The sequence below is a fragment of the Sminthopsis crassicaudata genome, chromosome 2 (assembly GCF_048593235.1).
Source record: "Sminthopsis crassicaudata isolate SCR6 chromosome 2, ASM4859323v1, whole genome shotgun sequence".
Lineage (NCBI taxonomy): Eukaryota > Metazoa > Chordata > Mammalia > Dasyuromorphia > Dasyuridae > Sminthopsis > Sminthopsis crassicaudata.
In genome coordinates this window covers 144994591-145010994 of record NC_133618.1, presented here as the reverse complement: position 1 = coordinate 145010994, position 16404 = coordinate 144994591, and the positions used below count along the sequence as shown (strand labels likewise).

At 38.0% G+C, this 16404-nt stretch overlaps 1 protein-coding gene across 1 annotated transcript in view; it reads left to right on the top strand.

The window, feature by feature from the left end:
• Positions 1-16005, top strand: part of C2H8orf74 (chromosome 2 C8orf74 homolog) — a 55896-nt gene extending 39891 nt beyond the window's left edge. The window contains exons 3-4 of the mRNA XM_074287548.1: positions 14357-14760; positions 15653-16005. Of these exons, the coding sequence (XP_074143649.1) occupies positions 14357-14760; positions 15653-15874 (626 nt within the window). The 3' untranslated portion in view covers positions 15875-16005. The remainder of the gene's footprint in view (positions 1-14356; positions 14761-15652) is intronic.
• The last annotated feature ends 399 nt before the right edge of the window (positions 16006-16404 follow it).

Genomic DNA, 16404 nt, shown 5'->3' with positions numbered 1-16404 from the left:
ACCTCCATCCTGGTTCCTGGATTTCCTCCAAAGAATAACTAATCATTTAGTTCCAATCATTTAATCATTTCTGAATCCATCTATTCATACTGTTATCTAGCCCACATTTATCCATCTTGTCCATAAAGATAGCCTGATAGCCTTTTTCTGTGCTTTATCAAAATCCAAATAAACTATATTTATAAAATCCTCCCCATTAGCCAGTTTGGTAATCCTTTCAAGAAGTAAAGTCAGAAACCCAAAGATCTCAGCTTTTGGGATAACAATTCACTATTTGACAAAAACTGCTGGGAAAATTGGAAACTAGTATGGCAGAAACTAGACAGTGACCCACATATAACACCTATATCAAGATAAGGTCAAAACAGATTCATGATGTAGATATAAAGAATGATAGTATAAACAAATTAGAAGAACATAGGATAGTTTACCTCTCAGATCTGTGGAGGAGGAAGGAATTTGTGACCAAAGAAGAACTAGAAATCATTATTGATCACAAAATGAATAATTTTGATTATATTAAGTTAAAAAGATTTTGTACAAACAAAATTAATGCAGATAAGATTAGAAGGGAAGCAATAAACTGGGAAGAAATTTTTTACAGTCAAAGGTTATGATAAAGGCCTCATTTCTAAAATATATTGAGAAATTGACTCAAATTTATAAGAATTTAAAACATTCTCCTATTGATAAATGGTCAAAGGATATGAACAGACAATTCTCAGATGAAGAAATTAAACTATTTCTAGTCATAGAAGGTGCTCTAAATCACTATTGATCAGAGAAATGCAAATTAAGACAACTCTGAGATACCAGTATACACCTCTCAGATTGGCTAGGATGACAGGGAAAGATAATGATGAACATTGGAAGGGATGTGGAAAGACTGGGACACATACATTGTTGGTTAAGTTGTGAATGGATCCAACCATTCTGGAGAGCAATCTGGAACTATGCTCAAAAAGTTATCAAACTCTGCATACCCTTTGATCCAGCAGTGTTTCTACTGGGCTTATATCCTAAAGAGATCTTAAAAGGAGGGAAAGGGACCTGTATGTGCAAAAATGCTTGTGGCAGCCCTCTTTGTAGTGCCCAGAAACTGAAAACTGAGTGGATGCCCATCAATCGGAGAATGGCTGAATAAGATATGGTATATGAATGTTATGGAATATTATTGTTCTGTAAGAAACAACCAGCAGGATGATTTCAGAAAAGTCTGGAGAGACTTACATGAACTGATGCTGAGTGAAATGAGCAGAACCAGGAGATCATTATATACGGCAACAAGACTAAACAATGATCAGTTCTGATGAACATGGCTCTCTTCAACAATGAGATGATTCAGACCAATTTCAATTGTTCAATGATGAAGAGAGCCATCTACATCCAGAGAGAGGAATGTGGGAACTGAGTGCAGTTCACAACGTAGCATTTTCACTCTTTTTGTTGTTGCTTGCTTGCATTTTATTTTGCTTCTCTCTTTTTTAAACTGGTTTGATCTGATTTTTCTTGTGTGGCATGATAATTGTATAAATATGTATGCATATATTGGATTTAACATATATTTCTATCATGTTTAACATGCATTGGACTATTTCCCATCTAGGGGAAGGAGGGGAAAATTGGAACACAAGGTTTTGCAATGGCTAATGTTGAAGAATTGCCCACGAATATGTTTTGAAAAATAAAAAGCTTTAATAAATAAACAAAAAAAAAAAGAAGTAAAGTCAATTCAGCAAGATCTGTTCTTGAAAAAAAGTCCTATTTGTGTACATGATTTTCTTTTTTAGATGGTCACTAGTCATACATTTTGCAAAGTCCCAGAATTTTGCCAATAGTAAAAACATAACTGTCATTATGCCCACTTTACATTTCAGGGTCTCAGAGAACTAATAAAATAACTAGTCAAGGCAGAGTCCAGACTTGAATTTACATTTGTCAACGCTAAGCCCTTTGTAATGAAACAGAAAAGTATTTATTATGTACTGACTCTGAGGAAAGCTCTTTGCTAAGCCTTGTACATAGAAATGGACATTTGAGTCTCTTTTCTTAGGGAGCTCATATTCTAATTTAAAAACATAATATGTAAAGCAGGGAGAGCTCATTCATGTTCATATTCAGTTCGTGGTGATTAGAAATCACAGACCTTGTGCAATGCTTGGAAAGAAATCCATCATAGCTTACCACCACCCCAAAGATATATGTTTATATTTTATTTGAAGGTTCTCAAATCACTTTCTATACATTTTTTCATCTAAGGAGCATAGCAAACCAACCAGGTAGGCATTACACTTATTATTATTTCCATTTTATATATAAGGAAACTGAGGCTCAGCGAAGCTAAGGAATTTGTCCATACACATACAAATAGTTAATGTCAGAGTTGTCATTTGCACCCATATCTTCCTGATTCCATAGTGTGCCAGCCTTCATGTGCTCCAGCAGTCAAACTAGCCATTAGGAAGATGTACTGAACATAGTATGTGAAGGGATATTTCTGGCCATCTCTCCACTTAGCTGTGAATGAGAATGGAATAAATATAGCCAGATGTCACAGTGGAGAGAACTGAGCTTAGAAGCAGAAAAACTTGACTTTAAATCTGGACCCAGAAATTATGTGTGATCCTGAGCAATTCATTTAACATCTGTTTGCCTCAGTTTCCTCAACTGTAAAGTGGGCATAATAACAGTATACACCTTTCAAGATTGTTGGGAAGATAAAATGAGATAAAGTACTTACTTAAGTAAGTACAATGCCTGGCATATAGTAAGTGCTACATTCTTACTTCCTTCCCTTTCCCTCATTTTGAGTAGAAACAGGATACCACACAGAAAAGGATTTTACTTTTTTAGTCAGTCAAACTAAGGTCTCATCTGGGGCAATTTAGTCCTCTTTCTGAGTTCCTCCTACATGTCACTCACCCTAATTAAATTAATATTTCCCCAAAAAAAAATTACGTGCAAATTTAGTTTGTAAATTTTTCTTTTTATTTTGTATGCATATATGTTATTTCCATCTCTTTCTGGAAGAGAAGCTCTTCTCCTCTTTTTGTTATTTTTCTTTTTTCTTATTCTTGTTCTTGTTTTTTTCTTGTTTCATCTTTTCTCCCTCCTTCTCTTCCTCTTTTTTCTTCTTTCTCCACCTTCTCCTTCTCTTCCCCTTCCTTCTCCTCCTCCTCCTTCATTTGTTGCCTTAGTGTCTAGTACATTCCTGTATTTAGCACAAGTACTTTGTTGAATGAACAAAAGAATGATTTTGTTTGTTTGTTGTTTGTGAATGAATCTCCCACACTGGCCTGTAGAACATTAATTTCTTTGGACAAAAGTAAATATATTGTAAATAATGGGAAAATTTAGGCATCCACAGGCTGAAGGTCCCTTGTGCTTGGAAAGCATTCTTTCCACTTCTCCACTTGTTAAAATCCTTCTCATCGATGCAAATTAAGACAGCTCTGAGATACTATTACACACCTCTCAGACTGGCTAAAATGATAGGAAAAGATAATGATGAATGTTGGAGGGGATGTGGGAAAACTGAGACACTGATACATTGTTGGTGGAATTGTGAATGAATCTAACCATTCTGGAGAGCAATCTGGTACTATGCTCAAAAAGTTATTGAACTGTATATACCCTTTGACATAATAATTGTATAAATATGTATGCATATATTGGATTTAACATATATTTCTACCATGTGTAACATATATTGGATTACCCACCATCTAAGGGAGAGGGTGAGGGAAAGTAGAGGAAAATTTGAAACACAGGGTTTTGCAAGGATCAGTGTTGAAAGATTTTCTACTCATATGTTTTGAAAATAAAAAGCTTTAATAAAAATAAAAAAATAAAATCCTTCTCTTCAGGATCCTTCTGATGTACCATCTACTCATAAGATAGAGAAGGCATGGAGAAACAGCTGTTGCTTTGAAAAAGATCTAGAAGTTTTAGTGGACTCAAAGCTCAGTATGATTGATCTTGGAAGACAATTAAGAGAGGTAGAGCTTCAGAAAGAGGGGTCCAATGATCACTTTAGACTTTGCCTTTACCAAACCTCATCTGGAAGATTATGTTCAACTCTGCATGCTATAGTTCAAAAATTCTTAAACTAGGTGGCACTTAGGTGGCATAAAATATTAGAGTTGGAACCAGAAGTACCTGCGTTCAAATACTACTTCAGATGTTAATTGTATGAAATTAGATTAATAACTGATTTTCTCTTATTACTATTTCCCCATTTGAAATATGGGGATAATAGTAATACCTATATCATAGAAGGATTGTGTAAATCAAATTAATATCTAAAGCAACTTGTAAATATGTATTTATATACATTAAATATTTATGTATTCATTAGCTATCATCATCATTATTAATTATTATTATAATTGGATAGTATCCAAAGGAAAGCAACCATACCCAGAGTCCATATCATATAAAGATTAATTTAAGGAATCTGGCACATGAAACCTGGAGAAGATTCAAGGCTAAGGGGGTGTGTGTGCAGGGGAAGGAACAAGATAACTATCTTCAAGTTCTTAAAGATCTGTCATGTTAAGGAGGACCTAGTCTTTGTTCCATTTGGCCCATGAAAGACCATGAGCAGGGGCTAGAAGTGGCAAAGAAACAAATGTAGGTTCCATATCAATGAAAATTCACTTCCTAATAATCAGAATCGTTTTGTAGAATGAAAGCAGAATGAGCTGTTTTGGAAGGTGGTTAAGTTTCTCTTTCTTGGAGGTCATTCATTAAGCAGTATCTGGACAACTACTTGATGAGTCTGTTATAATTGGGCTTCCTTTCATGTATGAGTTAATTACTCAAGTCCTTTCCAACTCTCAGATTCTGTGACATAAAGTTTCTCCTGATCCATCTTTCTGGCTGCCTTGACTCTAGACATTTTCCTTATCTTTCCTCCACTCTCCATCCCCACTACACACACATACACACACACACACACACACACACACACACACACACACACACTCACTTTGGTTTTCAATCCTAGGTTATGAGGCTGTTCTAGGTGAGCTCCTGTCCTTATTTTGCCCAGAATCAACCTCCAAGCTACTTCTATATATTGTGCCATAGTTGTTGAGCTGTTTTTCCTAGCTCTCCTTTACATGTTGTTTTACCTTATTAGAATGTGAGATCCTTGAGAGATTTTTCTTGTTTGTTTCTTGTATTCCCAGAGCTTAGCATAGTGCTAAAACACATGGTAAGAGATGCTCTCTCTGTCTAGCTATCAATTAATTACAATAAATTGATAAAATAATTAGAGGTAGGATCAAAGGGGTGGATTTTCCTGGGATTATGTCCACTTAGAAAGACCACTGGAAGACATGATGATTTCAGGACCCCCTAAGTGAGCCAAACTATTCTTTGTCAGTTCAAGCTCCATTAACCATTAAAGTCATTTATTCTTAGTTCATTATAAAGGGACCTTAAACCTGGGGAACAAGGCACCAGCATCTTCGTAACCATCAGTGACCTAGGACCATTATTGAATGGCAGTGGTCTTCCCAGACCTTTTGATCTTCAGATGAAGATGGACTTGCTACTACTGCAAACTCTCAGGATAGTCAGTTAAAGGTTTAAATTCTTGAATCTCCAAAACAAGATCCCTTCCCTTTGGAGAGGGATCAATACCATCCTAACATTGCTAGGTCATTCTCACTCACTACTCAGAACTGGATCTCCTACTCTCCTCTTCCTGGGGCTAACTCTGCAGTTTCATTCACAGGGAGAGTGTGAGGAGAGTAGTTTCCTAAATAATAATAAGAGGGATGATTTACACTTCAATGGGAAGAAGCAATAATCAGGAGTCAATGGAGTGATTTTTGGTGTAGAATTAGGCAGTCTGGGGGGCACCAGTGAGGTGATATATGGGAAAGAGCAATGGAAGGGGCTGCATATGGAGACAAAAGGTAGAAATCAGAAGTTTATTGGAGGTCTTAAAAGAGGAAGAAATTGGAAGGAAGGATAGAGACCCAATTCTAGCATCCTCCTACAGAGGAATATCCTAAATTCAGAAATGAATCTATTATATCTAACAGCTCTTCTGTCCCAAAGCTACTCCTGTCCTGCACTCTGACTCAGAGCAGCAATGCAACTCTTACTTGGGTTTGTTCTCTGCATCCAGTGTGAGACAAAGGACTGTGTGCAATGGGTGAGAAAATATTAGAGAAGCATGTTCTTAATCCTTGCCTTTATCCTCCAGCCTAAGATCCCAGAAATATAGTAGCAGGGGTGATATGAATGCCATTCAAAGGAACTCTCTTCTCCCTGATTATTCTTCAAAGAAGTTTGTAGGACTGAAGCTATAGGACTGAGGAAACTTTTTTCCTTGTTCTGTGAACCAACCTCATCATCAGTTTGATCTTAGATCCCATTCGCTACAAAGCAAAATCAGTACCTCATAGTTTGTCTCCAGAAGGGTTTGGAACAAAACTTTAATTTTCCGGGATATTTCTAGAATCCATCAAAAAGCAGAATTCTCCCAATCAGATAAGGATGCCTGATCATTTTATGATTATAAAGAATCTCATAACCCTGAAATATTAGTTGAGTTTCCATAGCTTCAACCTAAATTTGAGTGACAGGCAGTACTGTCGTATAGTAGAAAGAACCTAGAATCTGGAGCCAAAGACCTGAATTCACATCCTTCTTTATTTTTGTCATTTGTTGCTGCTGTTTTTGTTGCTTTGTCAACTCTTTTTTCTTGATCCAGTTTGCTTGGTGGAGAGACTGGCGTGATTTGCCATTTCCTTCTCCAGCTCATTTTACAGATAAGGAAACTGAGGTAAATAGAATTAAATACATGCTATCTATATGACCTTTAGACAAGTCATTTATCCTTAGCCCTAAGATAATGGGAATGAACTAGAAGAATCAGATCTATGATTCTATAAATCAGGACAGGATCCTTCCCATGCATAAGGGTAGAGATCAGGCTAGTCCTTGTTCTCCTTCCCTCCTAAAACACTTTTTCTTCAAAGTTGCAAAATTTAATTTTTACTTTCATTTTAAACTCTGGCCTTTCCTCTCCCAAACTCTCTTGAACAAGCTGATGGAAACATCTCTCTAAACACTCCAGCTTTGACCTGAAATCTATTCTGATGATTCACACTTTTTATATAAACAGTAAATATTTATTTAACGAATTAAGGTTTTCAAAGCATTTGAGCCAGTGAGATGCATAATATATATATATTATTACCTCTTTTTTTTCTGATGAAGAAATTGAAAATCAGAGAACAGCAGGAAAGTCAACATCACCGGATTACAGAATATTGAGGGAAGTGAGGATTGAGAAAACTAGAGAGGAAGGAGAGGAGTTATAAAGGGCTTTGAAAATCAAGCAGAAGATTTTATATTTGTGCTTGGAGAAAATAAGGAGTCTCTGGAGTTTCTTGAATACAGGGGATAATATGATCAGATCTAAATTTTAGGAAGATTAATTTGACAATTGAGAAAATGGATTGGGAGAAATGGAGTTTGGGATTGGGACTGTGGAGCAATGAGGCAGATAGACCAGCCAGATCGTTGTTGAGGTAGGTTGTCACTTTCTCATGATCAGATGGCTTGTAAGGATCAGAGAATGAAATTCAGGTCTTCCTGACACTAAATCCGTTATATATCATGCAGCTTCATGTAGACAATGTCCCTCAGGTCCTTGGGGTTCTAGAAGATGAGTCCTGTTGGAGGGTCTAGATCAGCACTTGTTAAAATTTCCCCCTTTTCCCCCTGAAATTTTTGCATGGCCCTGGATATATAGTTATACAAATCAAACATTCATTGATACAAAGTCATAATTTCACAACCCCCACTTTCAGTTATGTGACCCTAGGCAATCTACAATTTAAGAAGTTTTGTTCTAGATCATACAGATAGATGAAAAAGATTTCAGATGTTTCTATTCTAAACTCATTCATTTTACATATGATGGAAACTAAAGCCCATTGAAGTGAAGTCATTTGCCCCAAACCACACAGAAATGGGGTTTAACTCCCAGATCTTCTCACTCCAAATTCAGTACCTTTTCCACTACACCTCAATGCTGATTCAATTCTGCAGAATATTAATTTCAGGGGAAAGGAGGAGAGCAGCATGGTGCAGCGATTGATGGATTTGGGGGCAGAGGATCTGGATTAAAATCTCAGCACTGCCACTAATTTCCTATGTGACCCTCAGCAAATCACTTAGGTGTATGCTGATCAGTCTCCTTATCTGTAAAATGTTGTTATTGATCTTATTTGTCCTTTGTTTTCAAAGAGAACCATGATGAAATCATGACATGCAAGTGAATTGGATTTGAGGGAAGGCTGTGCAAAATCACCTGCCTCACTTTCCCCTCCAGACCCATTTGGGTCTAATAGCCAAATATTGATCAGCAGATGGCCCTGAGTGACCTATAAATATGGCTCCAAGGGGCCCTTTCCAGCTTTAAATCCATTATCCTAGGAATCTATCTTCTAGATGATTGAAAACAAGTTAAAGCCATAAGTAAGTTTCGACCCTCAAAATATCAGCAGTTCTGAAAGACAAGTCAGACATTCTATAACAGGGGCTTCCCTCTGCTTTCCCTCAAACACATTTAAGATTTAACCACTTATTACACTTTAATATGAATGAATTTCTTGGAGTTTGCCCCAAGATTAAGTTTTGGTGCAGGTTAAAGACCATCAGGACCCTGGATATGGGGAAAAGGGTAAAAAGGATCTAAAAGGTAACCTGTGCAACACTAAATCTTTATTCCAATTTTTTTTTTTATAAAGTAGAGCCTGATAAAGGCCTCCTGAACTGAAAGTTATGCAACTCCAAATTCTGCTTTGAGTCTCTTCAGTTAGAATTGAGGTGACTGCAACTAAACTGGTTTTTCAGGGGGCATTAGTGGAATCTGGTCCCCCATGGAGAGAAAGAGGGGGGCTTCCTTTCCAGTGGTTTTCTTGCCAGAGTCTTCAGAATTTATGTAGGGGTAATAAATCTTACAAAACCCTGAGTCCTATTCAGATGTATTTGGGGATAGGTGGTGATAGGAGGTAAGTTTAGCAATTCTTACAATCCAGTGTCTTTTCAATCTCGATTTTGAACTTCTATGTTGTCTTTCCAGTACTCTCCTCCCCCTCCTCCTCCTTCTCTCCTACCCCACCCAGTCCCCATGCCTCCAGTGTTCTGTGCAGGTGCTGGCCTTCAGGGAGTTGGGGGGGAAAGGGGGCTGTCTTCAGGAAGTTCCCAACAGCCAATGCAAATCAAGACAACTCCCTGATATTGAAGTTGAACCTGCAGGCACAGATCTGTCTAAGGAAAGCAGCCTGGGCTTCTCCCAGAGATTTAATCCATGGGTTTCTGAGTCACCAGTCCTAGGCTTCTCAACATATGGTTTATGGTTTCCATGGGCCAAGAAACTGTTCCTATTAAGCCTTAGGTTGTCCCATTCTGTAAAATGAAATCAAATCAGTGCCATCTCTCCCTTCAAAAAGAAGTTGGGAACAGTCAGAGAAAACTAAAGACCCAATGAGTCTACAGATATAACTCTAACTCCAGCAATGATCCAATATGCGACCTCAGACAACTTCTGGGTTATGGCTTCATCATGTGTCAAGAGGGAAGCAAAACAGAGAGAACATTAGGAATAATAAAAAGACTACAAAATATTTGGCAGGTAAAATGAACATGACCAATAATATACACTCTCATTATGGTTGTCCAATCCTTCAACCTATCAGTCAATTAATAAACATTTATTAAGCACCTACTATATGCCAAGCACTGTGCTAAGTGCTAGGGAAACCAAAAGGGCAAAAGAAATTCCTATCCCCAAGGAGCTTAAAATCTGAGAGGGAAGACAACCTGCAAACAGATATAAATAAAGCAAGTTATATACAGGATAAATGGGAAATAATTAAAAGAGGGAAAGCACTAGAATTCACAAGGGTTGTGGGAAAGGTTTCCTATTGAATTTTAGTTGGGACCTCACAAAACCAGGTAAGTAAGTAGGATTCAGAATTTCAGTGGGCTGGAAGCAGACACCCATCTTACACAACTGCACCAGTTCTATCCACAAGTATATTTCTGAATACAGATCTTTGGGGAAGGAGACAGGAACAGCCTATGGTCATTCAAGCTACAATGTGTATTGATATTGAGGATGCTTTCTTCAGCAAATGACAAAGGAAAGACATGCATTCAAATATTGCATGGTTGCTCTACATTGGTACAAAAAGGCTAAATCACCACTTCTCTCTACTAATCCATAGTGTGTGGGACAGGTAGGGTGCAAGACCCCAATTAATTAATCAGAGACATCATCAGGTACAAAGAGAAAACATTTATTTAATCCCTGCAGGGAGAGGCCCAGACACACCTGGGAGCCATCCCAACTTTGCCATGTGCTCCTGGAACTAAAAGCAAAAGACCCAGGCCTTCTCACTGTATATACTAAAAGGACGTAACCATTCTTGACCGTCACCAATGGTCATCAATGCTGGCTGCCTCCCACAGGTCTTATCACTTCCTGCAGCTTCCTGTATCTCCAGGTTCAAAGTTCATCCCTCCAGAAATCAAATGATCTCCCCAAGGTCCCATTCTGGGAACAGGGATCATGTGACTCAATACTGAGAAATACTTCATCCAACCAGTCCCATTCAATAAGCATTATTAAGCCCCTACTATGTGCCAGCTGCTGCACTAAGTGCTTTACAAATATTAGATCTCATTTGATCCTCACAACAATCAGGGTAGTGGTAGTGGTAAGTACTGCTATTAGCCCCATTTTACTTAATTTGCTTTAATTGATGAAGCTGAGACAGGCAGAGATTAAGATGACCTGCTCAGATGTAATAAGCTAATAAGAGTCTGATGCTGAATTTGAATTCTGGTTTTCCCAACTCCAGGACCAGCACTCTATGTGGAGACCTAGATTCATATCTCAGTATAGCTACTACCTAGGTGATCATGGGCTAATCAATAGAACTGACATCCAGTCCTTCCACTTCTCAGAACTCTGTCAAATTGATGTAATAGAACTCTTTGGTCCCCTGATCTTTGTGGGGGGCCTGAATCAGGAAACCCTGAATCTTCTGGCTTTGGAATACCTCTCCTGATTCTAACCACTCCCTAGCCCACTACTCTCTACCCTTAATTCACCTGGAGATTACTCCTTAGCTTTTAGCCTCAGAAAACTCCTAGAATAATCACCACCCTTAATTCACCTAGCCCACCATGCTCCACCCTTAATTCATCTGGAGACTACTCTCTAGCCTCAGACCTTAGAAGACTAGATAAAATTGAACTCTGTCTCTCAATGCTTTGTTGCTATTCCAATCAGGAATTCAGTTTGCTGAGAATTCTCAGTGTCAAAATAAACCCTTTTTTTTGCCAACTTAACTTGGAGAACTGGGACTGCAAATTCTTTCACAAAACCTGTGACACCAACCTGGGGACCCCCAAACACTATTAGGGTGTCTCATCCCTCAACAAAACCATTATCCCTACTCTGGGTTACTTTTTTTTTTCCTTCCCATTTTTAACTCTCCATTGTACATAATTTTCTCAACTCTTCAATCTCCTATTTCCCTATTTCATCACCACTAACAGTTTTCCAAAACCTACCCATCTCCTGTGGGAAAGTTAGGTGATAACAGTGAAAAGGGCACTAAGCCTGGAGATTGGAAGACTTGCTTTCAAATTCAGACTCAGACATTTCCTAGCTGTGTGACCCTGGACAAGTCTTTTAATTCTGTCTACCTCAGTTTCTTCATCTGTAAAATAAGCTAGAGAAGGAAATGGCAAACCTCTCCAATATCTTTGCCAAGGAAATCCAAAAAATGGAGTCACAAAGAGCTGGATGTGACTGAAACTATTGAATAACAATACATTTCCTCTACTGTTCCCACTCTCGGATTACTTACTGAATAGAACTTGGAAAAAAAATACATTAGTGTTTACAGAGACTTTACAGAGTCCACTACAAATTTCTGTTATCTAAACTCACCCAGACTATATTACTACAGCAAAGCAATGCATTTACATCTATTCACTCTCCCTGAATTGAATCTTTATCATACTTCCCATAGTGTTTTTTCCAAGTCTTCTCACCCCAAATGAGCCACACTCCCTCCTATTCCAAACCTCATCGATGTGAATATCACCTTCTACTTTATTGAGAAGATAGAAATCATTCACTCTGGCCTTCACACCCTTTTCTCCATGCTTTATATCTTAAAATCTGTTGACATTTTCCCCCATTCTCTCTCCTCTTTTATTTCCTGTGAAGAAATGGTCTTCCTCACCAACTCCAATATGCGTATCCTTACCTATATCTTATGGATTTCCCCAGCAAATAATCCTTACAACCACCCTTATCTACTAAGCCCATCTCTAACACAAATGCAATGACCACTGAATGGTTTGTCTAGTCATTAGAAATACATTCATTTTATTTTATTTTTCACTTGATGTTGAAAATCCTTGGGAATGTGGCACTTGCACTATCCTGGTTTTCTTTTAATAGTCATTGTCCCAGTAGCACTATGAAATAGGCAAGATATGTATTGTTATCCCCATTTTATCAGTGAGAAAACTAAGGATTAGGTCACAAATTAAAGAAGTCTGCATTGAAGTCTCAGGCCTCTGGCTCTTTCCACTTTATCATACTACCTGCTATACCTTGTTAGTTGTGGCTAATGCTCACCTGTCCTTTAGTATGGGAAAACGGGAAAAACCATCAATCCTTAAAATGAACAAGTTGATGCCAGGAAGGAGGGGATGGAATTTCCCAGGAGGCCAAACTGAGTCCAAACCATAGTTTAAACTGTTGGCAAAGTGAGGACCTGTTCCTGCCAAATCCTAAGGACAGAAGCATTTTCAATGTTGCATCTCCTTGGATGAATATTGTGACTTCCCCACCCTTTTTTTTAACTCTGAGAGAAGATTAAAGGTAAACATTGGCTCATGGAGCCAAGACAACAAGAAAGAATATCCCACAGGCACAAACAAGGGGGAGGGTTCTTTAAAACATTCCTATCACCAGGAGCTAATTGATGTAGCAGCTCCTTCCCGGAGAGGCCTATGGAACTTGACATTGATCATATTATCCTTTATCATGTCAGAGTTCAGAGTGATTCATCAGGGGACCAGGCAAAATTGGAAGAATTTGAGGAAAGAAATCTTGGAAAGGAAAAGACTCTATTTCTCCCCACAGGGAGCACATTTTGTCAAAAATTTGAGTTCCTTAAGATATGCCATCCATAACATCAGGATAAAATAATTAATCATAGAATAAGATAAATAATACTAGATCTAGAAGGGTCTAGAAAGGATCTTCACAATCATCATTCTGCTTTAGGTTGTAACCTCCTTGATACCAGGGACCATCTTTTGTCTTTTTTTGTACATCTAGTGCTTAGCATACTGCTTAGCACATAGTAAGTGCTTAATAAATATGTAATTAATAGATGGATAATACAAAGGCAGACTCTGATCCAGATCAAATCTTAAACTGTGGGTCACAATCCTATATGAGGTCACATAACTGAATATAATATGAAATTATGATTCCGTCAGTAAATGTTTGATTTGTATGCCTATAAATTTGTATAAAAACTTCTGAGAAAAAAGAGATTGTAAGTGGGAAAAATTTAAGAAATCCTAGATCTAGGTTATGTATATATTTATCTCCTTCATTTTACAGGTTAGAAAACTGAGGCCCAGAGAATTTGTCTGACTTGTCCAAAGTCATATAAAGTTCACAGTAAAGTTGCTTCTAGAACCTGGATTTCCTAACTTCTATTCCTCTACTTTTCCCCCATAATATTTTAAAAATAATTTTATCATGAACTTCACAGTCATATGTGGACATGGACATTTTCATACACATAGGACAAAAGCAGGAGATTGCCTCATGCCATTTTTCAGCTTCCATCTGTTTCTCTGACACAGATGCTGTTTTAAGAAGATCAACATTGAAGTCACTTCAACAGTCTTTGGGAGGAGCCAATTTTATGATCAGATGTGTATCAATCACAGTAGGGAAAACATTCACACACACACACACACACACACACACACACACACACACACACACACACTTCCACTTCAGCTCCAGTTTGAAAACTGACACAGTGAAAAGGAAGAGAGAGGAGGGAGAGCAAACTCACTCATAATGAACAAGTGACTGGCCATCTCAAGGTCTTCTCTCCAACAGCCAAACCCCCCACATTGTCTACACATACCCTGTTGTCTTCAGCATAGAATATTTTCTCTGGCCTTGAGGGAGATTGATGATTGGTCTGGTAACTCTTTGGATTCCTCTTCAGAAAGCTCATTCTCTACTTTTGTCTCTTTATGTTCTCAGATTGCTCCATTTCTCAGGCCTTAATGATACTTGGGAACAAGCTCAAAGAATATGAAACAAAGTTTAGTCCTCCCAATCTACTGGCCGTCTGTGACTATTTTCACAACACTTTCATCCGGCATTTAAAACTCTACCAGTATGTACTCTGTAAAGACCAGGATTTGTACCAAACCAAGGAGACCTTAGACTTCTGTCCTCCACCACTGCCCCTTCCATTGTCTGAGGGTGTTGACAAGGAGGTCTGGAAGTATCAACAGAAGTTAGCTGAGCTCACAGCTGCTGAGGTACAAAAACGGACCAATATGTTGCTTCTGAGAGAGACCCTGCACCTGGAAAGGGAACATACAATTCAGCAGATCTTTGAGGAAGTCACCCAGAAAGAAATGGAAGTCCTAGACCGAGAAGTAAGACAATATTGTAAGATATATGTTTAAGGACTAGCTAGGGAACTGGCCTTGAAGTTAGGAAAACTTGTGTTCAAATCTTGCCCCTGATATAAATTCCATTTCCTTTTCTTTTCCCTAATTCTTTCCTCACTCTTCCTTTCCCTTTCCCTTTCTCTTTCTATCTTCTCTCTGACTATTAATGAATCTTTGGGTTACTCTTCTTTCCTTTATATCCCTTTTCTTCTTAATGGGTCTCCCCTACTCTTTAATTGCTTTATTTTTATAGTTCTTATTGTCACTGGGAAAGCATATGGATTATGGATGTAAGACTAGAGGAGAATTCATCTAGCTTAACCATTATTTTGACAAATTTGAATAAATTTTATCACTTTGAGATGAGGTTAGAAAGGCTGAAAAGCATGGGAATAAAATAGCTCTTCCTAGCTTTTGAATTATAGGATTCTACCATGTAAGTGAAGACAAAATCACACTCAATATAAAAATTTTGTCCAATGGCCAACTAATAGATTATTCTACTAGGGAAACCACCTAGAAAGTTGCAAGGAAAGGAAACAACAAGGCTGGGACTAGAACTCAAGTTCATTGAATCCTAGTCCAATCATACTGATCTTTTATCCATTGGCCAGTGAATTATCCTGCTAGAGGAACCAAATCTAACATGGTGGGGAGTGAGCAGCTAAGTGGGATAGAGCACTGGCTTTGGAGTTAAATCTGGCCTCAGAAACTTGACACCGTGATCCTGAACAAATCACTTAACTTCAATTAGCTTGCAAAAAATAGTCATATAGGAAAGAAAAGACAAAGTTAGTTTTGTTGTTGCTTAGCCCAATCATACTTCCCTGGTTCCCTATAGAACTCTCCAAACCAGCTATATCCTGTTTCTCTCCAGGCATTGGAAAATATCATTCACAAAGTCATCCAAACACAGATTGAATCACTCAAGGAGCTCTTAGAGAATGAGATAAAGACCACTTATGCAATATTAGACCTAAAACTGCAAAAGAAGACTTTGAAAGCCCCTCCTCCTTACCCTCCAGATCAAAATCAGGCAGCTCAAATAGAATCCAAAAAGGAAAAAAGCAAGAAAACCAAAGAAAAGAAGAAAAAGTAGGAGAGTGGCACTCAATTTCAGAAATGCAAATTGAGAAGAGACCATTTCCTGTTGGCCATAGAAAACAACCTCACTGTACTTGCAAATACTGTGACTCGGACACTTCTTGAAAATTAAATGTGGTTGTTTTGTGTGTGTGTGTTTTTTAAAGCAACACCTTTAGCCATACTCATGTGTTAGATGTCAAGTTCTTTCTTGGGATAATAAGAGCTTCTTCTTTACCATCTACCATTAATATCATCATATAGCATCTGCTCCATAAATTATAATTGACTATTCTCCACTGAGGACAAAACCAATGAAAGTAAGCTCAAATTATAGCAGGGAAAAATTAGGATTCATGTCAGTAAAGATTTTCTAACTGGAACAATAGTTCTAGGATGCTGGAATGATGCCCAAGAGCTCTCTCACTCTGTGATCTTAGAAAAAAGAAACTGTATCAAGTGGGCTCCTGATGCCTTACATTATAAATCGAGGTAAAATCTTGGTGGAGTCCTCACAAAATCTCATTAATATATGCTCCTAATGAG